The following is a 19,069-nucleotide window of genomic DNA, read 5'->3' as shown; positions in this document are numbered from 1 at the left end:
TACATCAAAGCATCGTAAGAAAATCTGAAGATTAACTAAAGCTGTCACACAAATAGTAAAGGTATTATAGCATCAAATACATTCAAATTGAGTACTTGAGTGAATGTATTTAGTTACTGGCCACCTTAGATGTGGAGCAACAATGTCTAGACAGCCAGCATCTCTAACAACCAAAGTACAAAGTATAGACTTAGAAAAATCATATGAATTTTACGACAAAAGAGTCAAAAACTAAATAATATGTGGAGGGTTAATAAGCACGTGTTTGTGGGGAGCCTGAAAGTAAATATTTATTTGAACAAAGGTCTGTTGAAGAGATGTTTTCATACCTCCGGGCTCACTTCTTCCTCTCTCCTAGGATGTGTGCCCTGTACTCCTGGTGCCTGCAAGAGACCACATGCAACACCAACACCAATCTAATTCAGAAGCTTTGACTTTGAGTTATTGTTCATGACTGTAACTTACTTTGCCATCACGTCCCCCCCTCTTTAAGTTTGTGGCTGGTCGGATGACAAACACAATTTTGTATTGATAATTCATAAAACACTTTAGAACATAATATGAGATGGTACGGTGCAGGTTTCTGTTGAGTTACGGGCTTTGGGTCTGGTCCACGGAATGAACTTGGCCTCCCCCGGGAGAGGTTGGGCGTCCCACCCCCTCTGATACTCATCGTACCTGAAAGACACGAGAAAGCAAATGAGTCATATAACACCGATATTACATTATTATACACTTATTGTATTCATATTAGTGTGTTTCTGTACTTTTGCTCTGGTTTATGCTCTTAGATGCTTGTTTAAAAAAGGAGATGCAATTATGACTTCTGGTGATAGTTCTCTTGAATACCTATGTTGAATACACTTATTGTACGTCTGCTAAATGACTGTAATGTAATATGAATTTAATTCAGAACCGTTTATTTTCATGACTATAACTCACTTTACAACAGGGTGGGTCTTCTTGGTATATGAGGCTGGTCGGATGACAAACACAGTTTTGTCTTGAACAAACATTTTTGTCATTAGAGGATCATGTGAGATGGTGCAGTGGGTTTATGTAGATTTACGGGCTTTGGGTGCCGTCCACAGAATGGACTTGTGCTCCCCCGGGATAGGTCGGGCGTCCCATCCCCTCTGATACTCACGGTACCTGAACGAGACCAGAACAAAACATGTGTCCATTAGAATCAAATTCACAACTGTTAAAACTTTGATTTTAAATCATTTTCATAACTTACTTTGCCAAAGCGTCTGTCTTTTTTATTGTGTTTATTTCTCCCATTTCTGGTCGGATGACAAAAACGATAATATGAATTGGTTAACGGTTAAGGTTAACGGCTAACGTTAGCTAACTAAGCTAACAGCGACTAAAACCTTCGGTTTGTTAAAGTTTTCAGGCTAAATACATTTTATTTTTGCCGGTACAACGCTAAGGGACAATGTATGCTGTCTGCTGAGTCTGAAATAAAGTTTTGATTGATGGATTAATTGACAGAATGATAATGTGTGTTTAAACTAGTCACCCACTTCTCACTCCGCTTCTTCGTCTTCTGGCAGTTAACGGCAAATCTCAACGGCTGATTACACACAGATATAACATTACGTCACTGTGCGTTTGTGATTTACAATTTATAATATTTAAATTGTGTTTGTTATTCAACGATCCTGTTGATCATGTGTGAATTGTATCTTATTGAGATATTTTTTATTTACCGTTAATTTATGTATCTATTAATAATTCCTGCGGAAATGACGTCTCACCGAACTCTATGGGCACATCCCAAGTCTCTTAAGTGAATCCCCGTTTCCCTCACTTGTGTCCTTTCCTTGCGTCCCTCCGTTTTAGTCCCTCCCCCCAGGGATGCTTGGAGAGAGGAAACCATGCGAGGAGAGAGGAAACGAGGAAATATTGTTTAAGAGATATGAGACGTCCTTTCCTCAGTTGCATCACGTGAAGCAACGTCTGTTTCTGATGACAGCGGCCGCTGAACAGCTGTGATCAGCTGTCAGTCGGCTTTAACAGCTGGAGAGACTTTTGAGAAGTTTATCTCTGTTCACATGATCACTGTACTTGATAATAGTAATTAATAATACTAATAACTAATAAAGACACAGTAATCATCACTGTAGAGGTGTTTTCTCTCTATTACCTCTTTAACAAACGGTGTTCTCTTTCCTGTTTATGAGCGCAGGATCGATACCGACGGAATGCGTTTGTCTTATTTATGACTTATTTGCACCTGTACGTTTTGAAATTGTGAGTCATTATTAAACAACCCAGAATATAATTATGGTTTCTCTTAAATTATATTACTCATCAAACCCGACACTCAGGAATGATCAGCTTCACGTGACTGAATGAAATGATGATAAATGATGTAAAAAGCTCTCTCTGACTTTAATTGTATCCATAATAAAAGTTATTGAGGGAAATATCAGATCATGAAAAGACAAGCTGTGATCAGCTGATCCTACGTCAGCAGAAACAGACGTGGCTTCACGTGACGATACAGAGTAAAGGACGTCTCATGTATCTTAAAACCTATTTCCTCGTTTCCTCTTTCCTCGCATGGTTTCCGTGCATCCCTGGTGGGAGGGACTAAGACGCAAGTGAGGGAAACGGGGATGCAATTAAGAGACTTGGGATGTACCCTAAGAGACTTGGGATGTACCCCCAGTTGTGTGATTTCTCCTCCGCCATTGTTTCCTGTTGCTGGTGCCAAAATGCATTCTGGGATATTTGGCTGTCCCAAGTACACACAAGTCTCCCCGGTAAAATGGGCGGAGCAAGTCACATCCGGGCATTTGGACCGTGCTTGGCTCGTTCTGGGGACTTTTGAGTTGGAACAGTACTTTGGGCTGATACTGATGACGTTTCACAAGTACAGACAAGAAGAAGCATATTAAAAAAGGCCCATTAATGTGAAAGAAATGTTTATTTCCTGGTTACTTGCCGTGGGTCCTGAAAGGCCACTCCTACGACACATCTGCCTCACGCACGCGAATATCACCAGTTAATTCAACACCAGTTAATGTCGCACACACCGGTGTTCCTCCGGTGTTTCCTGTGATGGTGAAGAGGAGAAGAACCGGCTGCTGTGCATCACACGACAGGTACGTGAAGCGACTGAAGCTCTGCAGGCACACGGAACGTCTCCCGGTTTGTCTCTTGTTTTCATTTCGCCTGTCAGAGTGATAGCTGTCCGGCTAACCTGCTAGCATTAGCTAGTCTACGTGTAACGCTGATTGGACTCACTGACAACATTAGCTTTAGCATTAGCTAATCTACGTGTAACCGCTGATTGGACTCGCTGACAACATTAGCTTTAGCATTAGCTAGTCTACGTGTAACCGCTGATTGGACTCGCTGACAACATTAGCTTTAGCATTAGCATTAGCTTTAGCATTAGCTAGTTACGTGTAACTGCTGATTAGACTCGCTGACAACATTAGCATTAGCTTTAGCATTAGCTAGTCTATGTGTAACCGCTGATTGAACTCACTGAGTATAATTATGCAAGTACTGGTCCTTTTAAGTACACATTTTAGGTACTTTTACTAAACTAGCCAACAACATATAGGTGTTAAAAACATCTAGATCGGTAAAATGCAGCACACACACATGAATGCAGCAGTGCTATTAATCCAGAAACCTAATTTATGATAGTAAAACACTGACAGAGAGCATTTTACTGCACAATTTGTACTTAAACTTGAAGTATATTTTTGATGCAGGACTTTTACTCAGTGTAGTGGAGTACCTTTTGTTTATTTACAGTGAGGTATTAATACTTTTACTTAAGTAAAGGATCTGAATACTTATTCCACCTCTGGAAGGCAGTGCAGTGATTTGACATTTCAAGCTAACTTTACTAAACCTATTTGAAGTGTAATATTTAACCCCTACTATTTTAATATTAGGATTGAGGAGAAGTAACATTAAGGTTTATGGGGAAAAAACACTTAACTTAATGTCTCAGTTAACCTTTATATTAATGATTAATACGTTTGATTTATGAATACATTCTCGATTTATTCAATGTATTTCAGGTTAGTTAATCAAGGCATATATTCAGCAATCTAAGGAACCATTATTAATAAGAAGAGAGAAACCTGTGAAAACAGTTGTACTAACAAGCTCTATCAAGTCTGAGAAAATGACCCAGAGTAGGTCATAGTGACGTCATCCGGTTGTTTTTTAGATACGGACATATTAGTCTTCAGATCAACAAAAGGGTTATAGTGAAAATACATTAAATGTAGGATTTATTTGGAGTTTGACAATTATTTGGGACAAAAAGTCAGGATATGTCATCCTCTCCTGCTTCGATTTTAACCGTCGTTTTTTAATCTGTCTTTTCTGAGTCCCATAAACTTCATGGAGGTGCAACACTGAACTGCTTGAATCATCAATTTAAACTCGTGGAGCTTTTGCTGAACTAAAAATCACTTAACTGTAGGAACCTACAGCAAAACGTCCACACAGAAATATTACTCCGGTTTACTGATTGCAGCAGGATTATCTCTGTTGGGTTTTATGTAACCTACTCATCGTTTGCTGGTTTATTGTGTTTCCGCTTTGTTGAAATCATTCTCTTGTGGTCAAACAAAATGAACAAGAGGAGGAAGTCTTGGCCTGAAACGCGGCTTGTTAATTCTGGAACTTCTCTGCTCAACACTAATCCTTTTTATAATTAAGTATTTCTGGAAACGTTTTTCAGAAAAGCATCTTTTTACAAACAGTGGACCAATGGTGATGAAAACCCAGTAAACACCCACTAAAGACAGTTTTTTCTCTGTCTATCTAGCAGACAGAATACAGATCCAAATGGCAATTACTATTTTATGACAGCAAACAATGGGGCCTTTAATCTGTGAGGGTCCTACTCTTATTTTAATGTGCTAAAGCAGCACGACTCTCCCAAAAACAAATCTCACTATTATTTCTATTTTTACCTCACAGACATCACGGTAGGTGGTGGAAACAAGCAGCCGGGCCGGCTGTGAGAGTCTGAAGTTTGACACCTTTTTAAAATGTTTATTCTGTCGTTGAAAATGTGACGATGAGACAGTTTTTCATGCGTCGGATAGAATGAGCTAACAGTGAGGCTGCAGACCTTCCTCTCATCCTGTCATCAGTGGGATTAACAGCAGAGGGTTTTACACCTCCACAGTCTGAGAACAACACCTCTCTGCTTCACATCCTGTGCCGCTCAGTCATTTAGTCTTTTTCTGTGTTCATCATTTCTTTGTAAAGGACCGATGAGATGAATGTAGCACTGAACAATCGAGAAGAGTGCACAAATAGTGCTGGTGTTGTACCGGAGTTTTAGTTCTGCGTTCATTTAATATGACTATTGTTTATCGGCGTATTGGCATCTGTACGTTTTCTGACAATTTCTAGCAGTTACAATTTCCTAAAACTGAAAGTAACCACGTCATATGTCACACATTGTTAAATCTCTTTAACGCAGCATTGTTTAAAGCAGCTCTAATCCTTTATGGTAACAATGTTGTATGAAAGCTGTTGCTCGTGATCACAAACCCTCAGAGAATTATCTCCTGCCTCTGGATGTCCCCTCCGAGTTTTGATTTCCACTGTTAGCTTCTCAGCGCTCTCATCAGCAGCTGCTTTCTGATAAACCTGCTCAGTGGCAAACAGCAGACGGACACTTAAAACACAGAGAGAGAATACTGGACTCACAGTCCTCAGGTGGACACAAGCGTGACTCCAACAGTATAATACTAATCCTGTCTGTCTCTGAGGTTTGATTTACGGTTTTAGACAATTAGAATCTTATATTATTGGAAAATGCTCATTTTCCTTTCATTTAGTCTTGTACTGTATCTAACTTCAGCTATTTTTTTTTTGTGTCCATCTGTCTCCAGCTAGCCTCCTGGGAGGCGAGTCCCAATGCCATGGCCTCCAGCCACGGCTCCTCCCCAGTGCCCCGTGGAGGCCGAGATGGGATCTACCACAAGGAGCGGGACGCCCCGCCCGCTCGATGCCGGTCCGTCCGCTCCCTGCCCGACGTCTGCCCGAAGGAGCCCACCGGTGGGAACAGCTGCAGTCCTTAATGTTTTAGCATTTGTGGACGACATTTAATGAGTTTATTTAATTAGCTAATAGAATGAAAGTAGGGGAAATATTTGTCTTGTACCACAAACAGTCTAAAACCCAAAAAACAAAGAAAACGAGAACATTTTTAAATTTGTGAAGTTAGAACCCAGATATGTTTTTATTTTATTGATGACAGTTGTTGGAGATTAATCATTTTCTGTCGACAGACTACTGGTACAAACATTACAACGTGTTATAACATTTAGTAATCTCTGTTTTCCTGCAGGTGAGAGGCGGGGCCTGTGTGACGGCCCGTCCGTGGTGGCGGAGCACGACAGGTGGACGGTGTACAGCTCCAAGGTCAACCTCCCCGCCGCGCTCAACGACCCGCGGCTCGCCAAGCGGGAGTCCGACTTTTTCACCAAAACATGGGGGCTGGACTTCGCGGAGACGGAGGTGATGCCCTCCTTCTACCTCCCCAACATCACCAGGGAACACTTCGGACCTTACCTGCAGGAGACGGCTCAGGTAACGCACCCACACTGAATTATTCAGAGGAAGGATTCACTCTGCATCACTGCTCAGACCTCAGCACACTCACTGATTGAAGCCTTCTGCTGGTGGAGGAGGAGCTGATCATGTGGCTTGTTGACCTGTGTATGTTCGGCCTATCTATGTTAGGTATTTACAGAGCGATCTTTTGACAGTATGTTAATGTCATACCAGCTACATTACAGTAGGTCTATATCTGTAGAAAAAGCTCCGGGCTTGAAAGAAAGTTAGTCATTATCTGTCAACGCTTTTTGTTTCAAAATAAAACTTTCTGTCGAACAGAATACCTTTATTTGTTAATAAAAGGCTTTTATTTTGAAACGCACAGCTCCAGAAATGAATAGAATGCCTGCTTTTTAATTGTGGAGTGTTATTATTATTTAAAAATGAGCACACGTGTCTTAACTTAACTTTCTGTCTAAAATAAATATAAATAACGTCCTGAAATTAAACCTTCTGGCCGATGTGAACGGTAAACTATGTAGAAAAGCCGGTCTGGCTTCAGCAGCAGCAACGCGTGAGATAACCGTCACACACAGTGTGGCCCGGGCGTTACCTTACCGTACCTTACCTTATGTTGTGGGTGTGTCATGAATCCTGTTAGAGCTGTTTCTGCTCCTACTATTCTTTTTCGTTTTAGTCTCTATACAGCGACCTTTTGAGATTTAGAGCGATTTTTTTTGGCTCAGTTTTTCTAAGATGTTTTTATCTTTTAAATTCAAAATACAACAACATCTGGATAGAAACACATTTACCAGTTTCAGTCTCCTTTTTCTTTCCATCCTGTGCTGAAATGAAAACTATGAAACTGGTTTTACTAGTTTCTGGGCGGGAACCTTTTATATGTGCTCACTCTACTAGTTACAAGTCATTTATCTATTTTCATATTTACAATTACAGAGAAGCAATTGTTGGCAATGAAAATCATAAACCTCAGGCTCCCTCCATCAAAAATATGTATAAAAGGAAACTCGCATAAATAAAAAAGTTTAAAATATACGTAGGTCTACATAATGTTATTAATTACAAAACAAACATGCTGTGGGAACATATTGTAATGTGAGCTACAGGTGTGGTTTGGACTTGATTCCTCTTTTTGTTGAGCTTCTGTCTATTTACATAGCAGCATTAAAGGTTATTAGTTCTTATCGCTTCCTGTTTGCAGTGTTCATGACTCACTGGTTTACTTTGATGCTGAAGAAAACATAAAAACATGATGCAGTTCTGCAGTTATAAGAAAGGTGTCTTTTTTCAGATTTCTTCAGATTTGTTCACATATTTAATATCCTCTGAAAGCTTGAGTTTCACTGAATTTAAATATATGTATGTAGTATAAATAGTGTGCATCATGTTTGTGTGTTTAGACTTTAACACTTTCCAGGGAAGCACAAAAAAGGACTAAAAATATTTCACTTGATTTATCGAACTCTAACTCCTGAAGTCTCATATTTCAGTGTTAAACTCTGAGCATTTGAGTTTTGTTGAAACGTGTTAACGGTATCTGGTAAATGTTTCTGAAACTTCAGCTTTCTGTCTGATCAAACTGCTCTTCTATAATCTGTCGCAGTAGTGTTGTCTTTTCTACTTCGTCGTTTATAATTGCTGTGGTTGTGGTCGAGCTGCAGTGGTGCACCTCAGACGGAGGAACTTGTGGGAAACACTTGCATGCAGCCAGGAAAACACAGAGCAGGAGCCGCCAACATGGAAGGCATCTGTGTTTTGTCAACATGGTTAATAAGACATCTGCTCATACAACAGTGTGTTATAATGACTTGGCTTTATATTCATTTCCTTATAGCTGTAAAAGGAAATAAGAGGTTTTTAAATTAGTTATAAAACTCCTCAGATGAGCGGAGTGTGGTTTGTTAACTTTGTTATCTGAACCGACTCCTTTCAGTTCCCGTCAGAGCCGTCTAGTTTTTAACAATGTCGCTGATGTCGGCATCTGTTTGTCGTCGTTTCCTCCTTCGGGTTTCAGAATGATGTGTGACAATAAATAAGACGAACAGCTGTCAAACATTCCTCTGATGCTGCTTTATTGTTCTCATCTAAAAAACAGGAAGGTTGGCCGTTGGAAGCTCTGGTGTTTTTGTGATTGAACACCACCCTCAGGCCGGACTTGACATTTCACACGAGGAGTTGTTGTAGATGTTCAGTTTTAACCTAAAACTCCTGAATCGTTTCCTTTCTGTGTTTTTATTTTTAGAGGGAAAGAATCCACGAACGCTGCAAGACGATCTGTCCCAACAAAGACGACGTGGACGCTGTTTCCAGTGTCGCCACCAACCACGGTATGAATTATGAACCCTGCAGGAAGTAGAGACTGTTATGAACATCGGATATACTTTCTATTCTATAGATGAGTAATGGGACGGGCTGGTTCTGACTCTTGGCCCTTTTCACAAACCACAACAGTTTCAGTTTTCTTTTGGATCACTTCTTAGAACGTCTTTTCATTGTTTAACTTTTCAGTAATTCCTTCAAATCGTTCTGATAATTGTGTTTTATACGCTGCACATTTTCATCTTTTTGTTTTACTGGTGTATTTTATTACTGTTTCTTTAGTGTTTTTGTGTGAAGTACGTTGACATTGGTTGAGAAGTGCTATACTAAAAACCTTTTGTAATTAATGTTATTACCGTACTTTTGTACATTTGTATCTATGTTGATTGTAACAAACACATACTTGATAATAGCAGGAAATCCCTCACAAGCTTCAAAAACAGGTGCCATCTTCATGTTTTCCATCTACAATCAAAATGTTGTGTTCCACAGAAACAAAATACTTTAGTATGAAACAACTGTGTCGTTCAGAATGTAAAATAAGCTAAAACACATCTGACTAATTGAATCACAAACGACTGATCCACAACGTTTCCTGTTTTTAGACAAATCCAGAGCTGAGCTGGAACAAGTGCCGAAGGTAACGCTTCTACTCCGAAACTGTCTTCTTATTAACTTTTTATTTATTTTATTTTTATTAAGTCCAATATATTAACTTAATCTTAGTCCTCGGGGTGTTTTAGTTTTATAACTACGCTGTCTCCACTGTTTACTTTACGAACTAAAATATAACAAATAAACACACAGATATAAATGTATTGTTTATTAAATTAATGTTATCTGATAACACATCGGCCTGTTTTCAGCGATATTTGAGTCATTGTTGGACCGACATGTCTGGGTGTCTCACAACGTTTGTCTGTGTTTGAATTTGCAGATCTTCATGAAGCCTGAATTTGCTCTGGAGGACCCCGCCACCTTCAACAGCGTGCTGCCCTGGTCCCACTTCAACAGTGCCGGAGGGAAGAGCAGCAGAGACGTGGCCTCCTCCAAACTGCTGCAGGAGAAGGTGAACTCGCTCATCCGCTCTGCTGGAAATACCTCACACCTCACGTCACTCTTGGCTTTTCTCACAAGTGTAACTTCAACTTGAGCTCCGTGCCTCTTGTCTCCAGCTGAGTCACTACCTGGATGTGGTGGAGGTGAGCATCGCCCGGCAGATCTCGCTGCGCTCCGACGCGTTTTTCCACGCCATGTCCTCGCAGCACGAGCTGCAGGACCGGCTGCAGGAGACGCAGCGGGCCGTGGCCGTCCTGCGGGGCCGGACCGCCGCCATCGACCGGATCATGTGCCAGGGGCCTCTGCAGGCCCTCCGCACCGCCCTGACCCGCAACAACTGCGTGAAGCTGCACAACAAGCTGAAGCTGATGGCGGCGGTGCATCAGACGCAGCCCACCGTGCAGCTGCTGCTCTCCACCTCCGAGTTCGTCGGAGCGCTGGAGCTCATCTCCACCACCAAGGAGGTGCTGCAGCAGGAGCTGCAGGGAATCCACAGCTTCAGGTAAGGGGAGAGGGGAGAGGGGAGAGGAGAGAGGGGAGAGGAGAGAGGGGAGAGGGGAGAGGGGAGAGGGGGGGGCAAAGGGAATTCTCATCTGGCTTTATTTTCACCAATTAGTGAGACAGTGTTCCATAGTTGATAACAACATCAGACTCAATCTTCACAACAGAAGATGAATAGTTTTTAATTTTAATAAGGAGTGCAGTGATTTCAACTCAGTCTTTTATGATATCTAGAGTTAGTTTTTATTTTATTTTGAAGAGCTCTAGTTCGTCTTTTTAAGCTACAGTTGTTCATCAAATCATTTCACGTCACCTTTAAAGCCTCAGACAGGAAGTCAGGAACCACACACACTGCAGCTGCGATGCTACTGACCGTCTGTCTCTCTTTCTGTCTGTCTGTCTGTCTGTCTGTCTGTCTGCCCCTCAGACATCTGGGCTCCCAGCTGTGCGAGCTGGAGAAGCTGATCGATAAGATGATGGTGGAGGATTTCAGCATGTACGCCCGCAGCGACCTGAACCGTGTCCTGAAGGACGAGCCGCTGGTCCTCGAGAAGGTCTGAACAACCTCCTCCATCACCTCCAGAGCATTCATTCATTCATTCATTCATTTTATATGTGAAAACCTCTTCACACAGTGTTCAGCCCCAGGAATAATAGATATGGAGCTCGTCCTTCATGTAATAATACATTTAAAGATAAAACGGGTAAAATATATAATAAAGCGAGGAGAGTCATTTGTGAAACATACAATAATATCCGGAGGGATTTGTTGACAGAAGTTTACATCCAAAAACAGCTCGAATGCAAACGTTCTGTACTGACGAGGTCACACGTTTGTAAAGTGGAGGAATCTTTAAGATTGAGAAAGTTAAATGAGAAGGAAGGACACTTCAGTTAGATGTGAACTGTTGCGTATTTAACGGATGATGTGCTCGTCACAGGTCCACGACCCAAACGCTGCCTCACAGAAGGTGACACACACACACACACACACACACACACACACACACACACACACACACACACACACACACACACACACACACACACACACTGCTGCTGAAATCCGGCTCAGTTGTCTCAGTGTGGATCAGTGATCGATCACATCGTGTCGGGGAATAATCATTTGAATTGTTTGTTTTAATGTGCTTGGCCAGATGGGTGGAGTTAACTGCTTTTCTAAATAGTCATTGTGTCATTTTAAAGAAAATCACAACTGTGTGGGTTTAATTGTCTACATGTGGTTTTGGATGAAATGTCTCAGATTCTAAAAACTACAGATGTGCTTCTTGTATTTGTTTGATCTGTGGTCAGAAATCGTAATCGACGTCAACTTCATTCTTGCTGAATGAAGCGCTGCCGCCTCTCTACTCTGACCTGCTTACATTAGAATCTGCACTTCTACTGTCGAGGACTCGGTTTGAGTTTGAACGCGTATCGTGTGTTTCAGGAGCGTCTGGAGTCTCTGGTGTTCGGCCTGCTGCGGCAGAGGAAGCTGAGCTTTCTGGATATTTACAGCGATGAGATGATCATGGCCGCCAAGTCCATCGTCTCTCAGGTAACCCCCCCCCCCCCCCCCCCCCCCCCCGACTCCCGACTGTGGAGCTCGTTATAAACTACAGATCCACCATTTAGTTATTATGGGATTGTTAATCTGACACGTTTGTGTGTTGCAGTGTGTGGTAGAAAATGTTTTGAACATCGAAGATATCGACACTGAAGTCGTCACAAAGTGAGTAGAGACGTGGATGTGATGACGTTCATTTGTTGCTTCTGTGTGTGTGTGTGTGTGTGTGTGTGTGTGTGTGTGCGTGCGCGTGCGCGTGTGCGTGCGTGCGTGCGTGGTACAAGTAGTTGGGTGTTTCCGTTTTATTCTACTTTATACTTCTACTTCACTACATCTCTGTTTTTACTGGAGTACATTTATCAGACGACTTTAATTACGTTACAGATTCAGATTAATAATACAAATCAACTAATAAATGACGTATTCTTTTGGATTAAGCTACCCAGCAGTATATAAAGTATAAGCTTCACCAGCTGCAACGCATCAATAGTCATGAAGTGAGATGTGTGGTTCTGACATGGGCCGCTCTGCTTCTGGTAAATGCACGACTTTGACTTGTAACAGAGTATTTCTATCGCGTGGTTTTACTACTTTCACTTAACAGATCAGAGTTCTTTGTCTTCCGCTGCTTTGAACGTCCTTTTTAAATTGTTTCCTCTAAAATGTACGACATCACCGTATGTCTCCGTCTCTTAGTGAGTTATCGTTAGAACAGGAAGTGTGTGATGGGTTCAGTTTTGAGTCATTTTAACGTTTGAAGGAAGCATGACTGCTATCGCGTATCAATATTAAGCAGATAATCCTCCCAGAAGTTGTCGCGTACTAATGTGCATATGTGCCGACTCTCATGCATATCGCTCCATACAAACAACTCAAAGTGTTAAAAGAAGTGAACAGGATGTTAACCTTATGTAACGTGTGTGTGTGTGTGTCTGAAGGCTATTTGACCAGATGCGTCTGATGACGTTCCCTCAGTGGTTCGAGCTGCTGAAAAACATCTTTGAGAGTTTCCTTCTCTTCCTGCAGAGGATCCAGGTGGGTCCTTGTGTTCTGGAGCTTTCTACCGTCTCTACACTGATGCACAGGTGTCATCGGGTGCTCGTGCTCCTACAGAGACGATTAAAAACAGGACTGAATGCATCTTTCGTTTCCCTGCTGTCTTGTCAGGCCACGCTGAGCGTGATCAAGAACGTGGTTCTGGAGGTTCTGGCCTCGAACCAGAGGAGCCGGCTCCTGGAGGAGGAGGCCGGATCAGGGGCTTCGGTTCAGGAGGCCCCCCGCGGCCCGTCGCTCCAACAGGGGGAAGCCGAGCTGGCCTACCTCACCCACGAGGGTCTGTTCATCAGCGACGCTCTGAACGAGGCCCAGCAGCAGCAGCAGCAGCAGCAGCAGCAGCTGGTTCAGGATCAGAGCTCCGCCGTGGGCTCCAGGATCCAGCAGAGTCGGGCGGAGGCAGCCGGCAGCGACTCGGCAGAGACCTCCATCAGCAGGGAGCAGAGCTTCATGTATGTCACCGGAGAGTTCTCTCTTTCTGTTACTCTTCTTCATCAATGACGAGACAGATATCCAGGCTTTCTTTATATTCAAAGAGCTGAACATAATGACATTTAAACACAATAAGCAATACATCAGACAAAATACAAATGGTATAGAACTGAAATACAGCTAAACTGCAGGAATATGTTGTTGATTGTTTACATGAAAACGAGCTGATGTGAAGCACGTTAACTGTTAACTGTTGTCTGTGAATGTGTGTTTGTCTGCAGGTCCGGTGAGAACATGATGCCTTCTGACCTGGAGCTGAACCGTGTGATCAACAACCTCCAGGAGCTGCTGCACACCGCCTCCGACGTCAGCCACGACCGCTGCGTCAAAGTCCTCACGGCCAGAGCCAAGGTACAGTGTAGACACCAACGATGACATCATCATCAAAACCAAAACCCACTCATGGAACATTCCCACACATCTGTCAAGTAAAGAGTAACATTTTACACATTTTATTTAAAGGCTGTTTTACAGTGTGCGAAATCTTTGCAAAAGCAGAAATAGTTTTTTTTAGTTATAAAAGGTTTTAAAGAGGTTACATTTGTTCTCCAGAGAGTGCAGACGCCCTTAAGGAAATAAATGAAAATATGCATCATCAGGTTATTGACTCTCCTGAGAGGTTTACTCTCTCACAGTCGGTCTCTCTGATTTATTTTATGGGCACTAAAAGCATCCCGGGAATCAAATTCACAACTATTTAACGACAAAACAATGCACTCCCAACAGGACGGCTCTCTGGCGCGTCTGACCTCGGCCGAGTTCGTGTGCCTCTCTCAGGCCGTGGAGGGTTTCGTCAGGGACACGGAGGAGCTGTGCAGCAGGCGCAGCGGCTCCCTGAGGGGGGCGCTGCAGAGCCAGGCCAACCGCTTCGTCCACCGCTTCCACGACGAGCGCAAGACCAAACTCAGGTTACCCTGAACATCAGAAATATGCTAATGTCACCACTTACCCGCTTCCTTTAGCGTTCACTTTTTATGAACTCCTGTACGACTCGGGGATTCTTTGCTTTGACAATGAAAATCCTGCTGTCACACGATGGAAATGATACATTTATGTGAGACAGTATTTAGAAAATCAACAGTTTTCAACAAGCTCACAGAGTAAATGTCATATGTAAACGTCATATGTTTTGTGTGCACAAGTCTTGGTTTGTAAGTAACTGAAGCTGTTGGATATATGTAGAGGTAGACAATACTCCTAGTACTAAATTGTACTTAACTGCAGTACTTTGCACTTAAATTCCACCACTGAAGTTCATATTTGTGCAACATGTGAAAGGTTTGAGGAGCAGCAGATAAAACCTTCATGACATTTCTGTCCTGGTTTCATAATGTTCAGTTTGACTGCCAGTTGTTGACTTTGCTGTTTGTTGTTTTCAGCCTCCTCCTGGACAACGAGCGCTGGAAACAGGCCGAGGTTCCCGCTGAGTTTCAGGATCTGGTGAACTCCATCGCGGATGGAAGAATAACACTACCGGAGCGCAAAATCCCAGGTACCCTGAACCCCCCCAAACCTTCAGGGATATCAGCTCCCTGCTCCGCTCTGCTTTTCCTTTAAGAGGTTTCAAGCTGTCTGTCAACGACGGCAGAAAACCTCCAAAAACCGTGATAAGAGAAGTTACTGGAAAAGGCTGACAATCACTTTATTATGAGTCGCACTCCTTCACCAACAAGGAGCTGCTTTTAACTTCACAAAGAGATGCAGCAGAGCTTCAGACTTTAGTCGTTAGTCGAGTTTGAATGAAATCTAAAATGAATGTTTCTAAGGCTCCTAAAACTCCTCAGCCTTTAAAATCACCTTCATCTTTCTGTTTGAGCCGTGCTACCTTTTGTTTTCAGCTAAATGTCATAAATATACAGGAAAGAATAGCTTTAAATCCCGACTTACATTGAGTGCATTCACACCACGAAGCAGCAAAAGATGGGAGTGTATCCCTTTAAACAAATAACTAAAAGCATGTTCAGTGCAACAATAAGGAAACTGATGTTCAACAAACGGACGTTAAAAGACGTCAAGCAGAACTCCATGAACACATGTGAGCAGACTTCAGCTGTGACATGTTGTCGTCCTGTGTGCAGGTCCAGAGGACAGGAAGCCCGCCGAGTTTCTGCTCGTCAACGGGCAGAAGTACGCCGTCGTCGGGTACGTGACCTCCCCGACGAAACGCAGCAGTTAAAACCGATCGCACAGAAACGGTTGATGTTCAAGACTGTTCTGCCGATTGTAGTGAAATGTTCTGACGGTCGTCTTTCTGTCTCTTCAGGACGGTTCTGCTGCTGATCCGGATCTTTCTGGAATACTGTCAGTGCGTCAACGACATCCCATCCATCGCCACCGACATGCTGACGCGTCTGTCGGACCTCCTCAAGGTCAGAACCTCCTCCGGCACTCGGACCACGTCCCTGTGTGAACCCTAACAGTCCTGCAGGACGTCCCGCCCGCTCGTTTCTAACTGAGGCTTTCAGACGAACCGATTGGTCCGTCTCGATATAAGATATTTGAAGCTAATGATCGGCTGATAAATGTTCAGAGATCAATTTTAAAAACATCTTTTTCTCTCCGACCTTTCAAATATTGCTGTTGTGATTTGACAGCGTTGGTTGCTTTGCAGATTCAGATTATTTATACATCATAATAATTTATGATGTATTAATATAGATTAATGTTCCCAGCCGTTAACGTACCCAACACATTAACGTAACAATAACCACAATCCAGAAATATAACATACATTCTTCTTAAATGGGCCATTCTGCATAGTGAGTACTTTCACTTTAAGTTCATATTGATACTTATACTCTTGTACTTCTGTAGATTTTTGTATGCAGGACTTTTACTTGTAACAGAGTATTTCTACACTAGTACTTCCTCCATCTCTGTCACTAATGAATATAAAAGTAAAACGTTAGCGGCACACCGTTACCTCGGCATTGTGTTTTAACAGCACTTTTTCTTCTTCTTCTTCTTCTTCTTCTTCTTGTGTTTTCTGCAGCACTTCAACTCTCGGAGTTGCCAGCTGGTTCTGGGAGCCGGAGCTCTGCAGGTCGTCGGTCTGAAGACCATCACCACCAAAAACCTGGGTAGGCCCGTCTGCACACACACCCGTCCAAGCTTCAGTCTACCTGAAGATGCTAAAGGTTTTTTGTGTTGTGTTTGCAGCGTTGGCTTCCCGCTGCCTGCAGCTGGTGGTTCACTACATTCCCATCATCAGAGCTCATTTTGAGACCAAACTGCAGCCCAAACAGTTCAGCGTCCTCCGACACTTTGACCACATCACCAAGGTAACGCACGTTTACACACACGTTTACACACACGTTACACACGTTTACCTGTGAGATGTAGTGGAGTAGAAGCATCAATTTCCATAAATTGGAAATACTTCAGTAAAGTACCTTTTGATTTTCTACCCAATATTCAAAATGTAGAATTCCCAAAGATTTCCTTTTCCTACTTTGAGGCGTTTCTGAGGCGTCGTCGTCGTTCGTGTCTCTGAGGCCGTTTTTGTTGCTTTGCAGGACTACAACGACCACGTAGCGGAGATCTCTGCTAAGCTGGTGGCCATCATGGACAGTCTGTTTGAGAAGGTTTTATCGAAGGTGAGATCACGTTCTAAATGTTTGTAACTTAACATCCAGCTGAGAAACGGCAGAATCATTTCAGCCTAACGCTGTATAGTTGTAGTGTTTCTGAAGAGTAATTGTTTTATGAAGGATTTATTTCTACTCGGAGGAGAAAGTGAGCTCAAATGTAATGAGATATTATACGGAACATTACTCGTGTTTGCTCATACTTTGCCACATGTGGAGAGTGATGCAGAGATTAGTTATTGTGTTACTTTTCTTAATGTTTATCTCACGAGTTAATACTGAATTAAAACGTGTAGCTCATCCATCCGCTCTCACTCCTCCATCGGGGGGGATGTTGGTTTGAATCCCAGCTGTGTTGCAGCTGTTAAGTCGTGCTGCTGTTGTTGTGTCCTCAGTATGAAGTGAAGGCTCCGATGCCGTCGGCCTGCTTCAGAAACGTCTGTAAACAGATGGCGAAGATGCACGAAGCCATTTCTGAACTTTTACCTGAAGAACAGACGCAGGTGAGACTCGACACGACTCCCGAATAAAGTCTCACTCTCTCCCCCCCTCCCTCCTCCCTCCCTCCTGTTGTTAAGATGAGTAAACCGTGTGAACAGAGACGCGCTGCGCTCTCACACAGATGTCTGTCTCTGTGTGCAGATGTTGTTTCTGAAGATTAATGCCAGTTTTAAGATGCACCTGAAGAGGCAACTGGCTCGACTCGGAGTCGTTAATGACGGAGGACCTCAGAACGGGTAAACAACACACACACACACACACACACACACACACACACACACACACACACACACACACACACACACACACACACACACACACACACACACACACACACACACACACACACACAGTAATCTCTGAAATAATATTTAAAGATGACGACGAAGCACTTCCTGTTTCATTCTGAGGAGAAATACAATCTTATTTAGTCTTTATGCATTTCAACAAACGCTGCTGTTACTAACATTACAAATATTTTGAAGGTTCATATGTGAGTTCAGAGTTTTTCACGTTAAAGTAAAACATTCACACAAAATAAGAATGCGGCGAGTGTCGCTTCTTCTCGGCCCGTTTAACACCCAGAGACTGTAGGCAGTGAGCGTGTTGGTTCCCTCGCGGCTGTGCTGGACAGCACAACCGTCCAAAACTCACAGAAAAACCACGAAATAGTTGGCGATTAATGAAATCAATGAAGAGTTTTAACTGGCTGCTGTTGTTTGCAGGCTGGTTGTGGTGGACGTCGCGTTCTACACGGAGAACGTTCAGGCGCTGAAGAACCTCGACCGGCTCGACCTGAACATGGCTGAGATCTGGGAGCAGAAGAGGTGATGGAGGACGGCGACGGGACGTCCAGGACCGACCGACGAGACCCGGAGACGTGAGGCCGGCCTCAGGGGGGCCGACAGACAGGCAGCCGGCCGGCCGGTCCGGGGGGGGGAAGGAGGCCCGGAGGGACCAAAAATACAAAACTGGGAGGAGAAAAGCAGCCACAAGCTGGGGGCGGGGGCGGGAAGGGGCTTCCTGAACAGCTCCACCTTAAAAAGACTTCAAGTAACACACAGAGCCTCCTTTAAAACACTGCTGCCACCTCCTCTCACTGTGTGCAATCCAACAGAAATACTCAAATATTAGACCGTTTTAGTGCGCGTTAAGGGTGTAGATAATGTTAAAGAAGTCGCGGGGTAATTTATTTTTCGGTCGTCTTGAAGACATTCTATACTGAGGCCAACTCTTTGTCTCCAGATGTTGGAGCTGAAGGGATTTTTATCATCACTGAAACAGATGTTTCTTTGACTCTTTGCTCAAACGTCACCGCCGAGGACTCTGGGTTCAGATGACGCGATTCTTTTTTTTTGTTCTCCTTCCTGCATCTGAACGAATCAACAGGGTTCCCTTCGGTGTTTCCAAA

At 43.1% G+C, this 19,069-nt stretch overlaps 1 protein-coding gene across 2 annotated transcripts in view; it reads left to right on the top strand.

Moving 5' to 3' along the window:
- Nucleotides 1–2,818: 2,818 nt before the first annotated feature.
- vps54 (VPS54 subunit of GARP complex) overlaps nt 2,819–19,069 on the top strand; it is an 18,033-nt gene continuing 1,782 nt past the window's right edge. Inside the window, exons 1-24 of one of the 2 annotated variants that reach the window (XM_079159476.1) lie at nt 2,819–3,116; nt 5,892–6,057; nt 6,350–6,591; nt 8,822–8,906; nt 9,504–9,538; nt 9,836–9,967; nt 10,074–10,459; nt 10,886–11,012; nt 11,400–11,429; nt 11,909–12,016; nt 12,135–12,190; nt 12,964–13,060; nt 13,193–13,530; nt 13,792–13,921; nt 14,297–14,478; nt 14,950–15,062; nt 15,649–15,712; nt 15,834–15,939; nt 16,563–16,650; nt 16,730–16,851; nt 17,086–17,166; nt 17,553–17,660; nt 17,800–17,894; nt 18,384–19,069. The exon at nt 18,384–19,069 is cut by the window's right edge and continues 1,782 nt beyond it. In XM_079159476.1, the coding sequence (XP_079015602.1) occupies nt 5,922–6,057; nt 6,350–6,591; nt 8,822–8,906; nt 9,504–9,538; nt 9,836–9,967; nt 10,074–10,459; nt 10,886–11,012; nt 11,400–11,429; nt 11,909–12,016; nt 12,135–12,190; nt 12,964–13,060; nt 13,193–13,530; nt 13,792–13,921; nt 14,297–14,478; nt 14,950–15,062; nt 15,649–15,712; nt 15,834–15,939; nt 16,563–16,650; nt 16,730–16,851; nt 17,086–17,166; nt 17,553–17,660; nt 17,800–17,894; nt 18,384–18,489 (2,967 nt within the window). In that variant the 5' untranslated portion in view covers nt 2,819–3,116; nt 5,892–5,921 and the 3' untranslated portion in view covers nt 18,490–19,069. The remainder of the gene's footprint in view (nt 3,117–5,891; nt 6,058–6,349; nt 6,592–8,821; nt 8,907–9,503; nt 9,539–9,835; nt 9,968–10,073; nt 10,460–10,885; nt 11,013–11,399; nt 11,430–11,908; nt 12,017–12,134; nt 12,191–12,963; nt 13,061–13,192; nt 13,531–13,791; nt 13,922–14,296; nt 14,479–14,949; nt 15,063–15,648; nt 15,713–15,833; nt 15,940–16,562; nt 16,651–16,729; nt 16,852–17,085; nt 17,167–17,552; nt 17,661–17,799; nt 17,895–18,383) is intronic. The other variant, XM_079159477.1, reaches the window with a different exon arrangement.

This window comes from Pholis gunnellus, assembly GCF_910591455.1.
Source record: "Pholis gunnellus genome assembly, chromosome: 5".
In the NCBI taxonomy this organism is placed as follows: Eukaryota; Metazoa; Chordata; class Actinopteri; order Perciformes; family Pholidae; genus Pholis; species Pholis gunnellus.
Note: the sequence above shows the minus strand (reverse complement) of the source record. Positions and strands in the feature narration are given on the sequence as shown.